This window comes from Chanodichthys erythropterus, chromosome 16 (assembly GCF_024489055.1).
Source record: "Chanodichthys erythropterus isolate Z2021 chromosome 16, ASM2448905v1, whole genome shotgun sequence".
Classification (NCBI taxonomy): domain Eukaryota; kingdom Metazoa; phylum Chordata; class Actinopteri; order Cypriniformes; family Xenocyprididae; genus Chanodichthys; species Chanodichthys erythropterus.
In genome coordinates, this window is record NC_090236.1 from 37,741,047 (window position 1) to 37,762,767 (window position 21,721).

The 21,721-nt window shown below is 38.3% G+C and overlaps 1 protein-coding gene across 1 annotated transcript in view; it reads left to right on the forward strand.

Annotated features, from left to right (window-relative positions):
• The first annotated feature begins 6,145 nt into the window (after nt 1–6,145).
• The window catches only part of LOC137003829 (cadherin-24), a 75,883-nt gene continuing 60,307 nt past the window's right edge, over nt 6,146–21,721 (forward strand). Inside the window, exons 1-3 of the mRNA XM_067364087.1 lie at nt 6,146–6,428; nt 7,623–7,742; nt 13,309–13,476. Coding sequence (XP_067220188.1) covers nt 6,146–6,428; nt 7,623–7,742; nt 13,309–13,476 — 571 coding nt within the window. The remainder of the gene's footprint in view (nt 6,429–7,622; nt 7,743–13,308; nt 13,477–21,721) is intronic.

Sequence of the window (21,721 nt, forward strand, 5' to 3'; positions counted from 1 at the left end):
GATGCCCCAAAATAGGCAGTTAAAAAAATGAATAATAATTAAAAAAAAACGATGGGGTATTTTGAGCTAAAACTTCACAGCCACATTCAGGGGACACTTAAGACTAAATTACATCTTTTGAAAACATGTTCTTCTGTACCTTTAAGTTTTTACAGATTTAACTTAAATTTACAGTAAAATACCACATCTCTTGAACTGTACTGTAAAAAGTAATATGCTATATCTACTACGCAAAATTTTGGAAACAGATTACAAGCAATATTATTAATTAAATTCAACAAATAGATTCGAGAATTAGAATTAATCAAATTAATTCCTTAAATGTCAACCAATTAAAAGGAGTAAAATTTAAACAAAATTTCTGAATAACAGACAGACATCAAAGATGAATTAAGAACTCTTTATTTTTTACTGCCAACATTGAAGACATGTGATGATAACAAGCAGAATCACTTAAAGAAAGAGAAACAGGAAAGAGGAAAGAGTTTCAGATGTTGATGTTGATTTTATTGAAAATGTTTGATCGCCATAATCAGTGTTTCATTTGGTTGGACAGTTTGACTCTTTGCCTTTTATGTCAGTTTGTGGTTTTTGTAATGGTGTTTGCTAATTTTACACCTTTTAAATGGTTGACTTTTAAGGAATTAATTTGATTAATTTTAACTCAATTCTTATATGTTGAATTTAATTAATCACATTGCTTGTAATCTGTTGCCACAATTTTATTGAGTAGCTAGAGTGTGTTACTTTTTACAGTGTGATATAATGTTAATTTACCAACCTATTGAAGAACTAATATGGGTTTTGTACCTTTGTAATACACCGACAACCACCAAACACAATGGTGATGAGAGGTTCATATATATGGTATCATATATATTGATACTTTATAATAAAGATTTGTTTAATAACACTTCACAATAAGGTTTCATTAGTTAACATGAATTAACAATGAACAACACTTCTACAGCATTTATTAATCTAAGTTAATGTTAATCTCAGCATTACATTTTTAAAAGTTGTATCTGTTAACATTAGTTGTGAACAAATGTGAACATGAACATTTTATTAACTAGCATTAGGAAAGGTATAATAAATGCTGTGAGCCTATATTTGTCATTGTTAAATCACGTTAGTTAGCTGCATTAACTAATGTTAACAAATGAGACCTTATTGTAAAGATTTTCCTGTTTAATTCACATATAAATGCATCGACGTGGCCAGTGAGACATGTGAGGCCGGGCTCCTCTGAGGAGAAGCGTGTGAGCTTCATCTTCCTCACTCAGACGTGAAGGAGCCGAGGATTCTCTCCCATCAGCCTTAAAGCCTTTGATAAGATTCCCCGGTCGCAAAGGGGGATTGAAACTCATAACACGCTGAGATCTGTGTGTATCGGAGTGTGTGTTTCTGTAATGGTTATGTGTGTAGATGGCCTCTCGGTATCCAGGCCACCGCATTGCTGTTTAGAGCAGTCAAAACCCATTTCACATGATGGCTGAAGTGCCATTTTCTCAAACACTGTTTCTCCCAACTCACGGGGCGCTAAATAAATCTGCCCAGGAAAACACATTCATTAGGTTAATGCACAGATGCGAAATGCATTTTTTTCCTCTCTCCCAATGTTTTATGATTTATTGTGCTGCAGGAATGTGAAATTGAGTATACCCGAATAAGTTATTTAAGTGATTTAGAGGTTGACACTGAATATTTTTTTTCCACAGTTCCTGATTTATGGCTATTGCAAAAATATTAAATTGACTATATGAGTATAAGAACATTACTTTATAATATAAGTAATTTAGTTGATTTAGAGGCCTAATGATAATGCCCATGTATACAAAGGAAGCCGAGGACCTGTCCTTGAAACAGGATGTCTTTACACGGCTAATTTGAATGCGTATTATGGTCAGCTGGGTGTCAATGCATAAATTAGACCTTTCTGGTGCGGTTTCATGTATAATTCAGTTGCTTTTTAAAATGTCTTGTTTTTGAATCAGCAGCCTCTCTGATAAATCCTTTATTAAGGTGTCAGCCCGCTTCGACTGTATAGATATTATGCCTCATTTAGTACCGATATTCAAATCTCAGTAGGGCCAATAATGGTGCGACTGTTTAAAATCAAGCCTCTAATGTGGTCAGGCATCTGCTTGGAAGTGTGTGTGTGTGTCTGTGTCTGTCCTTGAGTCTGAGCATGTGTTTGAGTGTTTGTTTGGAGTCGTGTCACTACGTCTGTGTTATTGGATGTGTAAATCACAAGCAGTGTTGGCGGAGGTCACGTCGATCAGGTCAATGCCAGGGACAAAGAGACACGGTCCTCTCATTCACCCTGACTACACAGAGGGGTTTCTCTGTGTCTTTCATCATCCCGCCATCTCCAGCCTTAACGATAGCGGCAGCTTCATTAAGGGCCTCGTTAAGTCTTGTCGTTAAGGCCTGTCGTTAAGGCGGGTCATTAAGGCCCTTCGTTAAGAACCCCGGGCTTGGAACGGCAAACTGCTGGCAGGCTTGACTGACCGAGAGCTCAAGGCGGAATTAATGGATGGAATCAGGAATTCCAAAGCCATAACATAGCAACAGCTTCGTAGATGCCGGTTCTCCCTAGCAACGACACTCAACACCTGGACTTGCAGTCACTTATGTCCCTCGACTGGTTACCAACTCGAGCTGAAGTACTCACTAACACCTGGTATTGACCTCCGTTTCAGCGAACCAATCACAAGAGATCTGCGCTAATAACAAGTGTGGGTCCAAAACCTTTCTGGGCTTAGGAAGAAAAGAACACTTGCATTAAAAACATCCATCCTTTGCATCAAAGCCTCATCTCATTAGTATTCATAGGACATTGAATGCAACATTTACATGTACATTTTTATGGACATTTTTATGTATGTACATAATATGGTCATACTGACAGCATCTAATATTTTTGATATCATATTATAATTAGCTTTCCATTTTACTACTATATAGGGTGAATTCAGGTTGATTGGGACAATTTTCCAAGTCATTTCAATGACAAAAATTGCCACCTTAGGTATTTTTCTGCCTTTAATCCCACCTCTTCTCTTAAACTTAAAGGATTAGTTCACTTCAAAATGTAAAAATTTCCTGATAATTTACTCACCTCCAGGTCATCCAAGATGTTCATGTCTTTCTTTCTTCAGTGGAAAAGAAATGAAGGTTTTTGAGGAAAACATTCCAGGATTTTTCTCCATATAGTGGACTTCAATGGGATTCAACGAGTTGAAAGTCCAAATGTCAGTTTCAGTGCAGCTTCAAAGAGCTCTACATGATCCCAGACGAGGAATAAGGGTTTTATCTTGCGAAACGATCTGCCATTTTCTAAAAACAAACACAAATTTATACACATTTTAACCACAAATGCGTGACCTTTCCAACATGATTATGGCTGGGATCGACTGGGATCATATAGAGCCCTTTGAAACTGCAGTTTGGACCTTTAACCCATTGAACCCCAGTGAAGTCCACTATATGGAGAAAAAAAATCCTGGAATGTTTTCCTCAAAAACCTTCATTTCTTTTCCACTGAAGAAAGGCTGAAGGATGACATAGGGGTGAGTAATTTATTAGAAAATTTTAATTCTGAAGTGAACTAATCCATTAACTATTGCTCAACAATGTAAAACACATAATAGGCTGAAACATGATGATCCTCATGATTTGTAAACATTTGTACTTCTCTAAAGTTGTTCATGTTAATACTTTAATATAAAGTGTCTATGATTTTATACAAAAATGTATGTTTGCCTGAACATTTTACCTACGAATACAGATTGTATGATTAGACAACATTGCATATACATGCACAAGACTGTGTGGAAAGTTTTTGATTTGCATGGCATCAGCATTAAAGGACACAGATCATGGAAAGTGCATCCATTAATTACTTTAAATAGCAGCTAAAATAGCTCATGAACATTTAATTCAAAACATCATGTTTGCGGTAGGATTACATTTTTATGCAATAATCAATAATGTGCTGACTCATTGTGCCTTTTTTTGCACCTGCAAACATGTAGCGTCACTCTGATGTAGTAAGTGATGTATATAGTCCTGAGACCCTCCCCTAAAAATCTGATCACAAGAGGTCACACGAGACTCATACTGTCAGATCTACACGGTGATTTGTCTTGGCTGACCATATGTAATTGGTTGACCCAAAACTGATTTCATACGAGGTGTAAACCAAGGTCTTGACTGTTGATGATCAGTAAAAATCCAGGGGTGCTTTTTGAAAACAGTATGTAACCCCTGCGCCCTGGTAAAATTGGCCTCACTCCATCACAGCCTCCAAATCATGCACATATAATTTGCTACTACACACTGTCTCCTCTCCAAAAATAAAATATAAAATGCTTTGAGCGGTAGTATTTGAAAGTACATAGAAAAGGGCTATATTTTTCTATTTATATGTATTTATGTTAAAATGATTTAATAAAATTATGTATTATTTTTATTATACATGCTGGATGATGTTAGACTACGGTCAAAACAATGGTCTGTTAGTCCAACTTTGAAAAAATCAGACTAGTAAAATTTCATTCTATCTAAAACTTTTACATGACATTTTAAAGGGGATCTATTATGCTAAATTCACTTTCATAAGGTATATGAACACCGATGTGTTTCCACAGTGTGTGTAAACAACCAGTCTATAATGGTAAAAATCCACCCACTCCTTTTTTTATAATCCTCATAAATCATAAACAGTCTCTCCAAACAAGTAGTTCCAGATTTCCCCCTACTCATACGTAAGAGTTCGACACTGGATTTGCACAAAAGATGAACATGACGGCACATGCTAGTGGATGAGTTGAATCAACTCCACAGCAACTACATACATTTATCCACTAACCATTCAGAAACATCCAGTTTCATTCTAAAAGTTGTAACTTCTTCCTGAGTCTCTCCATCAGTGTCGACTCCGGTTTGAACAATGTAAGGCTGAACACCGTTACTGACAATCCTCATTTTGGCTGCGTGAGATTCTCCAGCTTTGTTGTTGTTGAGCTGTTAAAGCTCCGCCCTCTTCTGGAAAGGGGGCGGGAGCAGCAGCTCATTTGCATTTAAAGGGACACACACAAAAATGGTGCGTTTTTGCTCACACTCAAATAGGGGTAAATTTGACAAGCTAATAAATGATCTGTGGGGGATTTTGAGCTGAAACTTCACACACACATTCTGGAGACACCAGAGACTTGTGAAAAGGGGCATTATAGATCTGCTTTAATCTGATTGATGTTGAACTTTTAAACTGCATATGAACATACTGAGGAACGCCGCCTGATACAGCTAGCTGAACGCCTACTAGCAACCAACAGTACAGCGACCTGGAGACCTCAATGTGAACACCCCTCGACATGGAAAAACTGTTTTATCGCCTGCCAACTGGATATTGTACACAGAAATGTGTGTATCAGCGAGCAGAATGTTCCTTCTTAGAGTTTTCCTCATCACTGCCCACAGAGTTTCAGGACATTCTTTGGGGATTTAACATCTACACAACCACATGTCTTGTCTCAAAATTCAATCTGGAAAAACCAATGAATATTCTGATTCCAAAAAAATCTCCATTTTGATTCCATTGAGGGAACGTACTCAGCTCTTTCCACACTCGAATGCTTGCAAACATAGGACACGCTCCCATTTGTCTTCCAAACTTGCTGTGTGGCACTTTTTGTAGAAGTTTTGCTGTTATGGGGTCTTTTTAAGCAGCCGTATTCTGGCCACGTAGAAGCAGTAATGAGGATGAATGCTGATGCGTTCTCCACACTCTTTTTTCTGAGCGTCACGCGCTCCTCTTGCAGCCCACTGCATGAAGGCTCCTTAGCCGTAGACCGCTGCTGATCCGGTAACCAGACTCCACCCGCAATCAATGCCTCGAGTACGAGCGCTTCACGCAAGGCTGTGTGATCATTACCGCCCATCTGTACCGTCTGCGAACGAGCCCCTGAAGTCTTCGCCCATCACAGTGGCGTCTATATTTCAAGATTAATCATCTATTTGACGGTTTTTGCTTGATGCAAATGTATGCTTTTATAAATTCGGTAGTGTTTTGACGTCCGTATACTATATATTTCTCATCCTTTTCCTCTCTTTTTCTCCTCATCAGCTTCACACTGACATGGACAGAGGTGATGGACGAACTAAGTACGTGCTGCGGGGTGAGGGGGCAGGGTCAGTGTTCGTGATTGACGAGAAGACGGGCAACATCCACGTAACCAAGCCCTTGGACCGGGAGGAGAAGGACGAATACCGGCTGATTGCCACGGCAACAGACAGTCAGACGGAGCGTGCCCTGGAGCCCTCCTCCCAGTTCATCATTAGAGTGCAAGATATCAACGACAACCCACCTGTCTTCGAGGACGGACCCTACAGCGCCACAGTACCCGAGATGGCAAACATAGGTAGCGGAAGGCAACATGTGCTCATCCCCGCTAGGGTGTTTTTTTCTCTGTGAATGTCAATGATTATTGAATAATGCAGGATTCACGCTGCCCCAAAAATCTTCAGATGAAAAGCTGAGGAAACGCTGTCTATAATTTGCGCCGTTTAAATGTTAATGACGCTTATTCGGGTGAAATAACCTCTCGCATTTATCGATTTTACGTCCGTTTGAGGCAGGCTCAAAATATTACCCCTCGACAGTCGTGGTTGTTTTGTTTTGCCTGAAATAGATCTAATTAATTTCAAAGGATCCCATCCGCAAACAAGACATATTCTGCGCCGCATCTGAATGCTTGAACCCTTGCTGGGGTAAACGAAACCTGAGCGCCATTCACATCTAATGTTCCAGCGGTGTGAATGCGTTATCAGTCTAAATTGTGGCGCGTTTCTTTAGTTCCACTCAAATTGAATATGAATAGATTTCTCCGAGCCGCTGCATGTTGCGTCAACCCGGCAGTCGCGTCTGTTTTTTGATCTGCCTATCTGATTGTTCGTTTACAGTGACAATCTCTCTTGCTCTCTTTCTCCTATTTCCCCGCTTCTTAACTACCTGCGAAAGATCTGTAATCAGACGGCAACCCACAAGCTCTCTCTGTGACTCTGTCAGGCCTTTGATGTCTGAAAACAGCAACAGCTGCTCCCACAAATCCCTTCGTCCCACTGAGCTTGTCAGCCGTTGCCCCATGGGAAACGTAGTTCTCTTTCCATTGTACATATATATGTTCTCTTCAAACCGCTTCAGTCCTTCGCATGAAGCTCTTTGATTTATTTGGTTGGAAAAAAGTCCATATCTGTCAGGAACGCAGGAGAGATTTGAGACGTGAGGGAGTTATGGGAACAGGGGAGGGTGGCCGCAGAAACAGGCATAGAGATTGAGAGAGGGAGCAAATGGGGAATTGGAGAAGGAGATGAAGAGAAATGAAGTGAGACAGTCAGAGGCGCGAATGAAAGAAGGTGTGCGGCTGGGGAGAAGAGAAAGTGAATACTGTATTTGTCACACTGCAGCAGGGGGGAGAGAGAGAGGAGAGAGGGAGAGAATCTGTCAGTCTTCATACGGCTCTCTCCATTTAATGTGCTTGTCCTGCGATGAACTGTGTTCATATGTGGCGTATTGATCATATCTTATTGTCTTTCTCCCTGAAACTCTTCCTCAGGGACCTCCATCATCCAGGTGACTGCTTCAGATGCGGACGATCCCACGTATGGGAACAGCGCCCGGCTGGTGTACACGCTAGTTCAGGGGCAGCCGCACTTCTCGGTGGATCCTCAGACAGGTGGGTTTTTGTTTTTTTATCCTCTCAGGAACTGATTTTTGTTAATTTGTTTTCTTTATATTTTAAGAATGTCACATTGGAAACTTTTTAGCATGACTTTAGCATTCATTTTATTACTTTCCATCTTAAAGCGATAGTTCACTCAAAATGAACTCTGTCATCAGTTACTCACCCTTGTTATTCCAAAAACATGAAACGTTTGTTCGCCTTTGAAAACACAAATGTAGATATTTTTAATGAAACCTGAGAGATTTCTTGTCCCTACATTGAAAGTCTTAAGTTTTCACACTTCAAAAAGTTCATAAAAATGTAATCAAGCAGTTAAATTCAAGTCTTTTGAAGAGACACAATTGCTTTATTTGATGTACAGTTTTGATTTAGGAATTTATTCACATATAAATATTGATCAGCAGACATGGAGCACATCAAATGAGTAAATTACTTTCATATATTGGGTGAACATTCCTATTAAAATCCACAAATCAGACAAAAGAATTAGTGAAAAACATGCTTAACATTAAATTTGCGGATATCAATTATCGTTTTTATCTGTAAAAATCAATTATCACAAATTTGTTGTGCATCATTTTTGTTTACAAGCAGTAAATTTTGCAAAATCACTTTATTATAAGGTAACGTAGTTACATGTTACTACAGTAATAACAGTAAATTATGTATGATTACAAGTAATTAACCCTAAACCAAACCCTAACCCTAACTGAAACTCTATAATAAGTACATAAGTTTATTAATATTACTCAGTACATATTTGAGTAAGTACAATGTAATGTCTCGGTTACAAAGGTAACCCTCGTTCCCTGAAGGAGGGAACGGAGACGTACGTCGAACGTGACCGACTGAATGGGAACTATGTGGCCTAATGGTTAGCGTGTCTGACAGGTAACCCAAAAGTTGCTGGTTTTAATCCAGCACCAGCAGGAAATGACCATACTTGGTCTTCATGTGTCACTTTCACTTACACTTTTGAAAAAAAAATTGACAGTCAGCACCAGCATTTTTGGTCATTTTCACAAAAGTTTCATGCACCCCAGAATATTTTGTTGCATGAATATCTGAACTTGCAATATATCAAAAGAAAGAACAGAGCTTTTGCTTTTAAACGAAAAAAACCCCCCCACCATTTTATTCATTTTATTCCATTTTATTCAACATTTAAATGTTTCATAAAAAAGCATATTGAGATCAGGGGAGTGAGGTTTAGATGCACAGATCTTACCGGCCTACATCCATTACACTCACCCCTCTCAACCTCACTACTATCCGGGTCACGGCACCAATGTAACCCCTCCTGTTTGAACTGCCCTCTTTAACTGGGACTCGAACCCGGGTCCACCAGCATGAAATTTTCAGCATGAAAATTCTGTCAATGGTGGGGAAGCGTTGTCTCATGAATTACCAGGAAAGAGTTCAAATTAAATGTAACCAAGAGTGATTATGTTATTTTTAATCAGTATGTAGCAAAGCATAAAATGCTAGCTATGAATTTAGCCTTAGCAAGACAAAGGAGTTGGACAATGTATTCCAGAAATTACTCTTCAACCAGTTTCCCTGTCATAGTATTGCTTGGTCCATCAGCTATGCCAACATCAAACCTGCACTAACAACCATAAACAAGTCATGTTTTCAGTTTTGACATGCTGTGGCAAGTCTGAGTTTGATTGTGGCTTACATCTTTTTCTGATCTTCTTTTTCCCATCACTTCCCATCTTCTCTCTACTGTACTGTCAGTAATAGTGGGAAAAAATAAAGGTCTCTGACTGCAGAGCATGCAATAACAGAAACACAATAACAGTAGATACCTCTAACATTTAAAACATTTATGAGAAACTGTTTGAAGAACCGCTTCGAGTGTTTGGCTAACGTTATCCATGGAGAACAAGTTCTTAATCAGATTCTCGCCATCCTTCAGCCTTGAGGGACAAGTAAAGTCACTAAACCTCAAGTGAAGTGACTAAAAATCAGTGAAAAATACAATAAAATGCTTTTGTGGAATAGAGAGCCTTCAGTTTCATGTTTCATACTGTCTTTAGGCCAGTCTCAGTCCCTGATCAGCCATTAGCACCAAGCTCTATCCCTTCAAAGCCCTGATCATTTCCCTAAGTTCCCTCTCACTCCGTCATCCCTTCATCTCTCTGGTTCATTCCTCCTTCCTCTTTTCCTGGTTCTTCCCTCCCTCTCTTCAATGCTCGTTAATCCAGACTGACGTGGCAGAAATGTATGCACACCGGCTGAGCTGCTGCACTTCTAACAAATGCTGCAAACACTAACTCAAATCACACTTCTGAGGGCTGTGGGGAAAAAAGAGAAATGCTTCAAAGTGGGACGCCACCACAGGTTTGTGAATAGTTAAATTCTGTCATCATTTACTCACCTTCATGTCATTCCAAACCTGTATGCTGTTATATTTTCAGAGGAATACAAAGTAAAATGTTTTTAAGAATCTTTGCGTACAGTAGCTCTTGCCATATAATGACAATTCCGTTACCAAGCTCCAAAAAGGACAGAAATCACTATAAAAGCATCATAAAAAGTAGTCTTGTGCATCATATTCCAAGTCTTCTGAAGTCACATGATAGCTTGCATGAGATTTGCAAGTCATTACTCACTGATGCCACCAAAGCTCACATCTAGTCTGCATTTCCAGATTCAATGATGATTCTGACATTTTTTAATTGATGATAAATTGTCCTTAAGGCTTAGTGAGTCAGTTTAAATTGGCTTTTTTCTATGGTAACAAATTATGTTTTTCACTTGATTGGTTAAGGAAACATTCTTGCAATCTGTCGACTTAAATGTCAGTCTGTTTCACAAATAAAGATATTGTACTGTATGACTTCATGTCAAATGGGATACTTTTATGACACTTTAATGGCTCTTATACTGCCATTATATACATAACCATTCAAAAGTTTGAGGTCAGTGAGATAAGTTCTTTAAAGTAATTATTATTTTTATTTAGCAAGGAAGCATTAAATTGATTACAAGTGACATGGTGACACTTTATAATAAGTTTTCATGTGTTAACATTAGTTATCTACATGCAGCTTTTAACAATACTTCTACAGCGTTTATTTATCTTAAATCTGCAGTGCACAACATTTTTTGGTTAAAAATGATCCAAAATAAATTTTTGAGCAAGTACATAACCACCCAGTGTTCAAAACTATCTCCTTACCTTACAAATTAAGATATTCATGATGAAATCCGATGGCTCAGTGAGGCCTCTATTGCCAGCAATGTCACTAAACCTCTCAAGATCCAGAAAGGTATTCAAAACATATTTAAAACAGTCCATTTGACTACAGTGGTTCAACCTTAATATTATAAAGAGACAAGAATACTTTTTGTGCGCTAAAAAAAAAAAATAAAATAACGACTTTTCAACAATATCTAGTGATGGCCAATTTCAAAACACTGCTTCATGAAGCTTTACAAATCTTTTGTTTTGAATCAGTGGTTCGGAGCATCAAAGTCACGTGATTTCAGCAGTTTGATACACGATCCGAATCACTGATTCAAAACAAAAGATTTGTAAAGCTCCGAAGCTTCATGAAGCAGTGTTTTAAAATCGGTCATCACTAGATATTGTTGAAAAGTCAATATTTGTTTTGGTGCACAAAAAGTATTCTCGTCGCTTTATAATATTAGGGTTGAACTACTGTAGTCACATGAACTATTTTAAATATGTCTTTAGTAGCTTTCTGAATCTTGGGAGGTTCAGTGACATTACTGGCAATAGAGGCCTCACTGAGCCATCAGATTTCATTACAAAATTTGTTAATTTGTATTCTGAAGATGAACGAATATCTTACGGGTGTAGAACGACGTGAAAGTGAGTAATAAATGACATTATTTTCATTTTTGGGTGAACTAACCCTTTAACAGTTTGAGAACAAAGTATAACAATAATAATAATTTGCACAGTTTGATGTAATCCAAGCTAAGTGATTGTTAGATTTAATCACCATTAGCAGCATGATTATTGTAATTCTTATTTTCTCAGTTGGTCAGAACAAAAGTGGCAGACAGGTTACTTACTTGTTCAGATGACATTTTCCAGTGAAAATTCTTATTTTGGTCATACTTCAAGATGTAGAATCTGTGATTCTGAAGTACAGTATCCAGCAAACGCTGAGGAGCCGTGTCCCTGCACAACCCATGTAAAGATAATTACACAAATAACTGCAATTGCAGGTTTCTAACAGAGATGGCGACAAAGAGGCAAAACTTACGGACTGCAGCTTTAATGTTTATTTTAACATTTACTAATACATTATTTGTATGTGTGTTAACATTAATTAATTCCAGGTCCAGCGCCGATGGTGCAAAAGGGTTGCCTTTAAAAACTCACGCTGGGGGCTGGATTATAGAGCCCCTTGAATATAGCGACCAGTAAAAAACGCAGAGCGCCCAGCGCCTCATTGCACTCCTGCTGTTTTAAAAACACTGTGCTCCCACTGAAAACAATTGGAAAAATACCCTAACCTCGGGGGAAAAAGACGCTTTGGTGGACACACGGCCTAAGAGACTTTCAATAACATAAAAAATCTTACCAACCCAAAAGTTTAAATGCTAGTGTAGGTGCACAAAGAGTCTTAAAAATATCTTTTTCGGTGTTCCACAGAATAAAATGACAGCGTACGGGTTCACATTGACATGAGGGTGAGAAAATGATGGCAGAATTTCTGGATGAACTTTTCTTTCAAATGGCAGGCTTAAAGGACTGCCTCTGTGCCTGTTGCCTGTTGGAGGGTCTGGTTTGTGACCCGGAGGCTTGCGAGAGGCTTTTATTCAGGCTTACAGGGGGGCTGTAGTCATTTGAAAAATCACTCCTGCTTCTTTGTGCTGTAGAGTGGAATTGGCAGAAGTGAAGTGAGCGCTGGGCGATTCTACACACAGTGGGACTGTGTGGCCGGTCTCTATGTGTGAGTGTCAGGGTTGAGAATAGAATGATGGTATTTGTGTGTATGACAGGCTAGAAAGAATGAGGCAGACTGAAGGAGCGAGAAAGTGAAAGATGAATTTTACTGCAAGCACAGATCCATTGTGCCAATGTTTGTGTAGCAGTCGGTGTATTGTGTCTCTGTCTATGTGGATAATGGACTTCCTTCGTGTTTTGATTCCATTTGGCCGTCTAATGAAACCTAATTAATTTTGTTGACATTTGTGGACCCCACGCTGATATGAACGAGAAGGCTTTTTCTCCTGGAGGTTTGTGAATGCTAATCAAGGATATTAACCCAATTCTGTCATGTATGCATTGCATGGCATTCTTTTTTACTCATTAGTGAGAATTAGCAATCTGAGCCGTAGCACTCTCAAAGGTCTCCTCCTGTATGCAGTTTCCACAGTTAAACTTCCTCTGATATTTTAATAAACCTCCATTGTTGACTGTTGTCCGATGGTACGAGTCTTGCACGGTGACCTTGTCCGCCGGGACGTGTTTCTGAAAGTTTACGGTCAGAGAACACATGGAAGTTATTTGATTCAGGGAGATGATTGAATTTGTGATGTGCTTCTCTCTTTGTCTCTCTTTCTCCCTCAGGCATCCTGCGCACTGCAGTTCCTGATCTGGATAGAGAAGCGCAGGATCAGTATCTGGTGGTCCTGCAAGCTAAAGACATGGGCGGACATCTTGGTGGCCTGTCAGGAACGACTACGGTTACTGTACGATTGACGGACGTAAACGACAACCCTCCGCGCTTCATACAAAGTGAGTAACTTTCCATATCTCACATCAAGTCTACGCATGTCCCTCACAGACCCTTTACCAAAAATGTCCGTCAAATTACCATAGATGCTACAATAAAAGCCATATTTGAAAAATAAGACACACTATTTGAAGTAAATCCCATGTAAAATCATTTGTGTTCCTAAAACCTGCATGAGAATTTGCATTTTTTTCCCCCCACAGAAATTTTCAGGGAGTTTTTAGTTTGAGTAAATTGAAATGAACTTTCACATTTCTACAACACAAATTACACACAATCATACACAGATTTTGAAGTCATGTGCTTTAACAGCATGAGTTAATAACATGTTACTATATAAAGACAAAAATGGTTGTCTGATTCATCAAGCATACAAACTTATTTTAGTTTGGGGTCATTTTTATTTAAAATAAATTATTACATTTTTATTCTGCAAGGATGCATCAAATTGATCAAAAGTGATAGTAAAGACTTTTACTTTGTCTCACACACACATACACACACAAAATCCTCAAAAAAAGTCAGTTTCCCCCCAAAAAGCATTTTCAACATTAATAATAATAATAATAAATGTTTCACAATGAGTTGACAGTTTGAATGTCATTGTGCACAAACACAAAAGGAAAAGAAAACACAAAATGACATTCAAACAGACATATGCTTTTAACAATAAATGTTGTTGTTTCAGCCGTGACATCACAGAAAAATAGATACCTTTTTAAAAATAGAATCGTTGCTTGTCGCGGCTAGTTATGACAAATACTCTGATTAACATGGAAAAAATAACTTTTTATCACGTCGCAGCGTCACGTCTGGTTAGGACACGGTGTTACACCATAGATTTTCTATACTGAACTTCTGTAGTTTTTTCTATTACAGTTACATATAGGTTTAGAGTTAGGTTTGGGTCATATGTTTTTGTGTTTAATTCTTGCGACTTCACCAATTCCTTCAGCTTCTATTAAAACAATATCGGTAAGTTAACATTCTAGGTTGGCCTTCAAATTAACGTCATGATTTAGCAGCCCTAAAGCTTGGCATTTGCCACCATTATCATCAAAATTAGAAGTTAAACACAATGACATGCTCTTTCAAGTACATCCCATTACAATTTTACAGTACTTCTGATGCTCGTGATGCTCTTCGCAAAAATTTTAGTAAGTAAAAGGAATTTATTACTTCATTAAAATGGTATGAAACTTGGTAAAGGTTTTGGCACTTGCTATGTGAACACACACACACACACACACAAATTATGGACATGATTCGAAAAGGTTAAATAGTCACACTATTGCTCCTCACGGTCAAAAATGACTTACTGAAAGCCCATTTTTTGAGATATCAAGCTCAAATTTGGAACACAACTTGTTTAGATTTATGGCTTTGATTTTCTTGCAGTTTTACAGTAAAATGTGTTTTTGAAAATATATATTTCATATAAAAGTTTAAAATAGTATTTTTGTGAAATTTTCATTACAATAAACGTAAAATTCTGTAGCTTTTTTTAAGTTAACTTTTTTAAACCTTTTTCACTTCAGCAATAATTTGCCATTTGGCATCTGTAAAAAGAGACCAAAATTAAGTCTGTGCTGTGAAGCATTCAAAATTTATGACAGTTTAACCCTTAAATGCATGACTGTTTTGCCAATCATTCTTACATATTCGGGTCTTTATCGACCCGGATCAATATCTAACACGGAAGGATCTCTACCTGTCACGATAATATAAAACTCTGATATTAGAGTAACAATTACAGAAGGATAAAACAAAGCATATTTTGTTACCTTTTGGGGCTTGAAAGGGCTCCGTTTGAGCAGATATTTTATGCCATCATCACTGTCCTCGTCAGAGCTCATTTCCCAGTACATTCAGCAAATAATAGGCTAGTTTTATGTTTGAGTTCATGAATATGAGCCCATTCGCGATCTCAAACATAATCTCAAAACTATATAATTTTCAACATCTTCAAAATCAATATTTTGATCGCTAACAGCTTCACCAGATCCATCCAGCAACAGTTACAGTCATATTTGATTGCGTTCAGTACTTGCTCTGCAGTAAATTGCTGAGCCATTTCATGTTTTTCTTATTATTTCGTTTTTTGTCTGAATGAGTCGTCACTTCAGCATTGTGTATCAGACATTGCCACCTTGTGGAATAAAGGTGAATTGCACTTCTTCCGTCATCTAAGATTCAATTATTGTTGTGCAGAAAAAATACACTCATACACACCTCGGGTCATTAGTGACCCTATACAATTTTTACAAAAAAATTAATACAAAAATAGGCATTCTTTTACAATTTTATGATTTTTTTCTTGTTATATTCTTTATAATGAATTGATTGAGGAATACCAAGAAGGTTAATGTCTAACTTTAAAAAATGATCGAGGAGGAGGGTAGTTAATGATGTCCAAGGTCACTAAACACCTGAGGTATGCATTAAGGGTTAAGTTGGAAGTTCATTTTTGGCCCATGCTCAAAAAGTCAATAAATTTATTATAACTACTGCGTAAATATAATTTAGTACCATAAAATCCACTAAAAATACAAAATATTGAATAAAAAAAATATTATCGAAATAAAATATAGAACTTTAATTTCATTGTAATAACACACGAAAAGCACCAGAGGGTTAAATCACATCTCTGTCCCATTTTCCCATCCCCTCCCTGTTGTTTCCGTCAATAAGAGTGGGAAAATCCCAAAACATTTGATTTGTGTTATTTTATTTTCCTAAATAGGCTTGATTGTGTGTACAACAGAACAGGCTATAAGAAAGAGTCTTATCTAGTGCTGAGCACCAGCTGTTTAACCGTGCCTGCATAAGGGCCATAACGATATCAAACGCAGCCGCCCTCCAGTTCTGCTCAATTACATACCAGCCCTTTATTAGTATGGTCAAAGCAGAGTCCTTTCTCTCCAGACGTCAGCTCTGCCCTTCTCTTTCGCATGTTTTTTTACCGGGGTGAGCCAGGGTGAGATTATCTCAAGCCTGAAGAGAGGGCGTATGGGGAAAATATATCAAAGTCTCACCCAGGTAGATGTTCAGGTTCACTGGGCAAGGTTGGGTAAATCTCCTCGTATTTGGAAGCCGATTTAGAAATCTCTCCGGCAATTCACTTCAGATAAAAGCAAACAAATTACAGCCGTTTTGGGAGCTGTTTTGACCATTGCAATTACGTTTGAAGAATGTTGCGGGGAGGCTGATGCATCCCTCGGTATAATAGATGCAGACTCAGGCGCAGGGGGAGCTAAGCTGGTTTCTGTAGTTTTAACAGCCGTGTTGGGCAGCCGAGAGGAGCAGAGCAGTGCACTGTGCCCGTGATGGATGGCTGGGTAGATTGTTTGACGGATGACTACATAGGTACGCCTGTTAAGATCAGTGTCTTTTTTATGAGGCAATGAGATAAGAAGCAACGATACAAAGAAGGTTTCATCATAAATATTACTAATTCATTTCCCCCGAGTCTTTGCCTGATACTGATGAAGAGAGCGAGGGAACAAAAGAGAAGGAGAGGGGAAATGAGAAGATTGAGGGAAGACGAAAAAAGAAGAGGAGGAGTTTAAGAATAGAGAAACTCTGTAATCACTGTAATTTGTCCACAGACAGAGTGAGAAAGCAAAAATAAGGGCTGACAGGAAGTGATGGAGATGGGAAGGAGAGGTGATGATGACACAGGTAAAGGAACAGCTTAACTCTGCTCCGAGAATGGAATCGGTTTTATTTATGGGCGTGTGTGTCAGTGCACCCACCTTTAAATCATCTATTATATCCTGTCGACACTGGAAGCGTCAAAGCTGCACACCAGCAATGTTGAATATACTGTGAGCAACAGTGAAATTATTAAAAATTGAAACATATAGGCCTGGTTTCAAAGACAGGGCTTAGATTTAGCCAGGATTAGGCCTTCGATTAATTGGGATATTTAGGATATTTAGCCCTAGAATTAAAAATTGAAAATTGAAAAAAATTGAATTTATCTTGGCATAGTTGAATAACAAGAGTTCAGTACATGGAAATGAAATACAGAGTTTCAAACTCCATTGTTTCCTCAGAAGAACAGGCGAATCTCAACATAACACTGACTGTTACGTAACAGTCGGGATCATTAATATGTACGCCCCCAATATTTGCATATGCCAGCCCAAGTTCAAGCATTACACAAGGGCAGCCAGTATTAACGTCTGGATCTGTGCACAGCTGAATCATCAGACTAGGTAAGCAAGCAATAGCAATAGCGAAAAATGTCAGATGGAGCGATAATAACTGACATGATCCATGATTACATGATATTTTTAGTGATATTTGTATTTTAGAGATATTTGTATTCACATGATCCAACGCATGCATGCAGTATGCATGACGAACACTTTGTAAAGATCCATTTTGAGGGTTATATTAGCTGTGTGAACTTTGTTTATGCAATGATAGAGTCGAGAGCTCGGGAGGGGGCGGAGAGCGCACGATTTAAAGGGGTCGCAGCCTGAATCGCCGCATTTCTAATTATGTCTCAAAATAGGCAGTTAAAAAAAAATATAAAAAAAAATCTATGGGGTATTTTGAGCTGAAACTTCACAGAAACATTCAGGGGACACCTTAGACTTATATTACATCTTGTGAAAAAATGTTCGATGGCACCTTTAAATAGCTTTTATAACCGTGTCTTAGAAAGAAAAAAAACATTACTGGTGTGCATCTTGAGACAAAACAATGGCACTGACATATGTTAAGATATGCCGGTTGCTTTCAGTTAAAACAGCTCAAACATGCATTTTAGTCTGGGACTAGGTTTAAGACTTGTCTGAGAAAACAGGGGTTAGAATATTCATAAGGGCTCAAGCACCAATGGTACTATTATTTATTTTATTTCATTTTTTTGTTTGGCTTAAAATAAGTTAATATTATTTATAAATATTAATAAATAATAGATTAATAAATTAATTCATTTTTATTTGTATTTTTGTTTTTAAATGTAATAATTGCAATTAATTTAAAACATTTACTAAATTATCATATTAATATTTTGAAATGTATTTAATGTTTATTCTGATTAATTTTTAGCATGCACAGGCTCTAGAATTGGCACAATTGTCCAAAATATCCAAAAACCACTAGAACAGTGTTATATATTTTGTTGTTTGTTGGCATTATCCCAAATTTTTCCAAGAACGTTTAAATCCAGAGAAATAAGCAATTTTATCCAGGACGCGGTCCATGTCCGTGCATCGCCTATGAATGACATCATACCGACGTTACACTTATGTAGAAACCATGGAAACACCAAAGACGCTTTAATATTTTATGTGTTTTATTAGACCGGTGAGCAACTGTTTGGATACAATCATCGACAGAAAACGAATCATGTTATATACGCTATAGCTCAACACTGTAAGTTTTGTTTAAATCTAATTTTCTTGATTTACCGCCAAGTTTTACCATGACTGATATCGATTTAGCTTACTACAGTGTGCATAGTAGCCACCGAGTGAACACAGAGTAGCGTTATAACAACTTTCAACACACTCAAATGTATCTAATACGTTACCCCACATACGAATGACCGGAAGAAGCAGAAGCAGCATCTGTGGCATAATAAAAGCTCCGCTGCTCTCGAGCCGTGTGTCACGCTCGTCTCTCATTAGCAATCGCTCCAGCGGCCTCGTTCATCTCCCACACGCTGCTTCATACTACAGTAATGTTAATAAATCTTTAATACATTAGCTCATCCATGAATATGATTTCTGCCCGAGTCCCATCAGATTCTTTTCCACCGGCTGTAGACGTGAAGACAACACCTCCCATGATTCTGTGAAATCAAGGCATCATCAAGCTACGCCTTTGAATAAGCGACCTCTAGTGGCGAAAAATTACATATTGTGCCTTTAAAGTGAAACAAACTAATTGTGCTTTTTTTGTGTTTGTTGTGATAACATTTCACAAATAAATTTGTAGTCCGTTTACACACATTCAATTTGTAAGTTAAATATTATACATATTTTTTCAGATGAACAGAAAAACAGAACTGGAGTAGCTCTACTATAATGAGAGAAATTATGTTTTGCTGCTCGTGTCCAGTGTAGACACTGTGTTATTTCATCCGTCTGTTCTCATGTCTTGCTCCCTCTCCATCTCTCGCCCATGCCATTTACACACTCACCGACTGGCTCGTGAGATGAGACTCAAATGCACGCTCACAGGAATACACATCAGCTTCTGTGTCGCACACACATACACATTCATGTCACATACACACGTTCGACGGTTCATCGGGCTGAGGGAGGAGAGAACACGGCTGGAGATGACAGGCTTCGTCATCAACCCTTAAAGAGATAGTTCACCCAAAAATTACAATTATCCCCTGATTTACTCACCTTCAAGCCACTTAGCTATTATCTTCTCTCAGATGAACACAATCGGAGTTATATTAAAAAATATCCTGGCTCTTCCAAAGCTTTATAATGGGAGTGAATGGCACTTGAGATTTTGAAGCCCAAAAAATCACATCCATCCATCATGAAAGTAATCCATACGACTCCAGGGAGTTAAAGGGATAGTTCACCCAAAAATGAAAATTTGATGTTTATCTGCTTACCCCCAGTGCATCCAAGATGTAGGTGACTTTTTTACTTCAGTCGAACGCAAATTATGATTTTTAACCGAAACCGCTGCCGTCTGTCAGTCAAATAATAGCAGTAGATGGGAACTTTGACTATAACAGTAAATAAAACTTGCTTAGACAAATCAAAATTAAAACCCGCGGCTCGTGACGACACATTAATGTCCTAAGACACGAAACGATCGGTTTGTGCGAGAAACCGAACATTATTTATATAATTTTTACCTCTAATACACCACTATGTCCAACTTCGTTCAGCTTCCTGTTAGTGAGGTCAAAAAACGCGTTGTGATGACGGAAGTGATGTCTCGCCCATATACTTCAATGAGCGCGAGACATCACTTCCGTTGTCAGAGCGCGATCAGACCTCACTAACAGGAAGTTGAACGCAGTTGGACATAGTGGTGTATTAGAGGTAAAAAATTATATAAATACTGTTCAGTTTCTCGCACAAACCGATCGTTTCGTGTCTTAGGACATTAATGTGTCATCACGAGCCGCAGGGTTTAATTTGGATTTGTCTATGGAAGTTTTTTCGACTCTTATTGTTCAAGTTCCCAATCACTGCTATTGTTTGACTGACAGACGGCAGCGGTTGCAGTTAAAAATCTTAATTTGCGTTCGACTGAAGAAAAAAAGTCATCTACATCTTGGATGCCCTGGGGGTAAGCAGATAAACATCAAATTTTCATTTTTGGGTGAACTATCCCTTTAATAAAGGCCTTCTGAAGTGAAGCAGTGCGTTTTTGTAAGAAAAATATACATATTTAAAACTATAATAACCAGCTTTGGACAAACATCCGTACGCAATGGATTCGTTTTATGATGGATGGATGCACTTTTTTGGGCTTCAAAATCTCAAGCACCATTCACTCCCATTATAAAGCTTGGAAGAGCCAGAATATTTATTTTATATAAATCCGACTGTGTTCGTCTGAGAGAAGATAGTCATATACAACTATGATGGCTTGAGGGTAAGTAAATCATGAGATCATTTTTGGTTGAACTATCCCTTTAAGGGCTAATTTTCATTCTGCATCCTTTGCACTTGCTCTTTGGCTTTCTGTGTGTCTCTTTGATATGTGAATTTCTTTTCTCGGCCCTCTCCAGACCTCCTCACCCTTCTGCCCTCAGCTGGCGTTGCATTTAAAGGCTCTTCAGTGGTCAGTGGTGCACACAGACAATAAAATACTGTTCATCAAAACACTTACTGTGCACTCTCAGCGGATCATAAAGCCCATTTATTTACACTCTTATCAAAGCATAAAGCTCATTTAGCCTTCTAGCTATGCATTATGGAATCATGCAGTGTCAAGTTCAACAGGCGATTAGGACTGATGCATATGTTCTCTTGAGTATAATGGCAATAAAACGCCACAGCTTGGATGTAACTAAGATGCACCCTGTAAACTCATCTCTGCCTACGCTGGAATCCATTTTAAAAGTAAAGGAAGTGGAAAATGTAAAGAATTAGTTGCCTGGCGTCTCACCAATGTGTCTGTGGCGAGAGCAAAGAGGTTTTATGCGCGACCAAAAACCCCAAAAGTGCATCCCTTTTGACTTTTTCCAATGAATTTGCATGTCTGGGAGCGATTTTTCTCTTGGATATGGGGTTTCGGGGGCCTGAA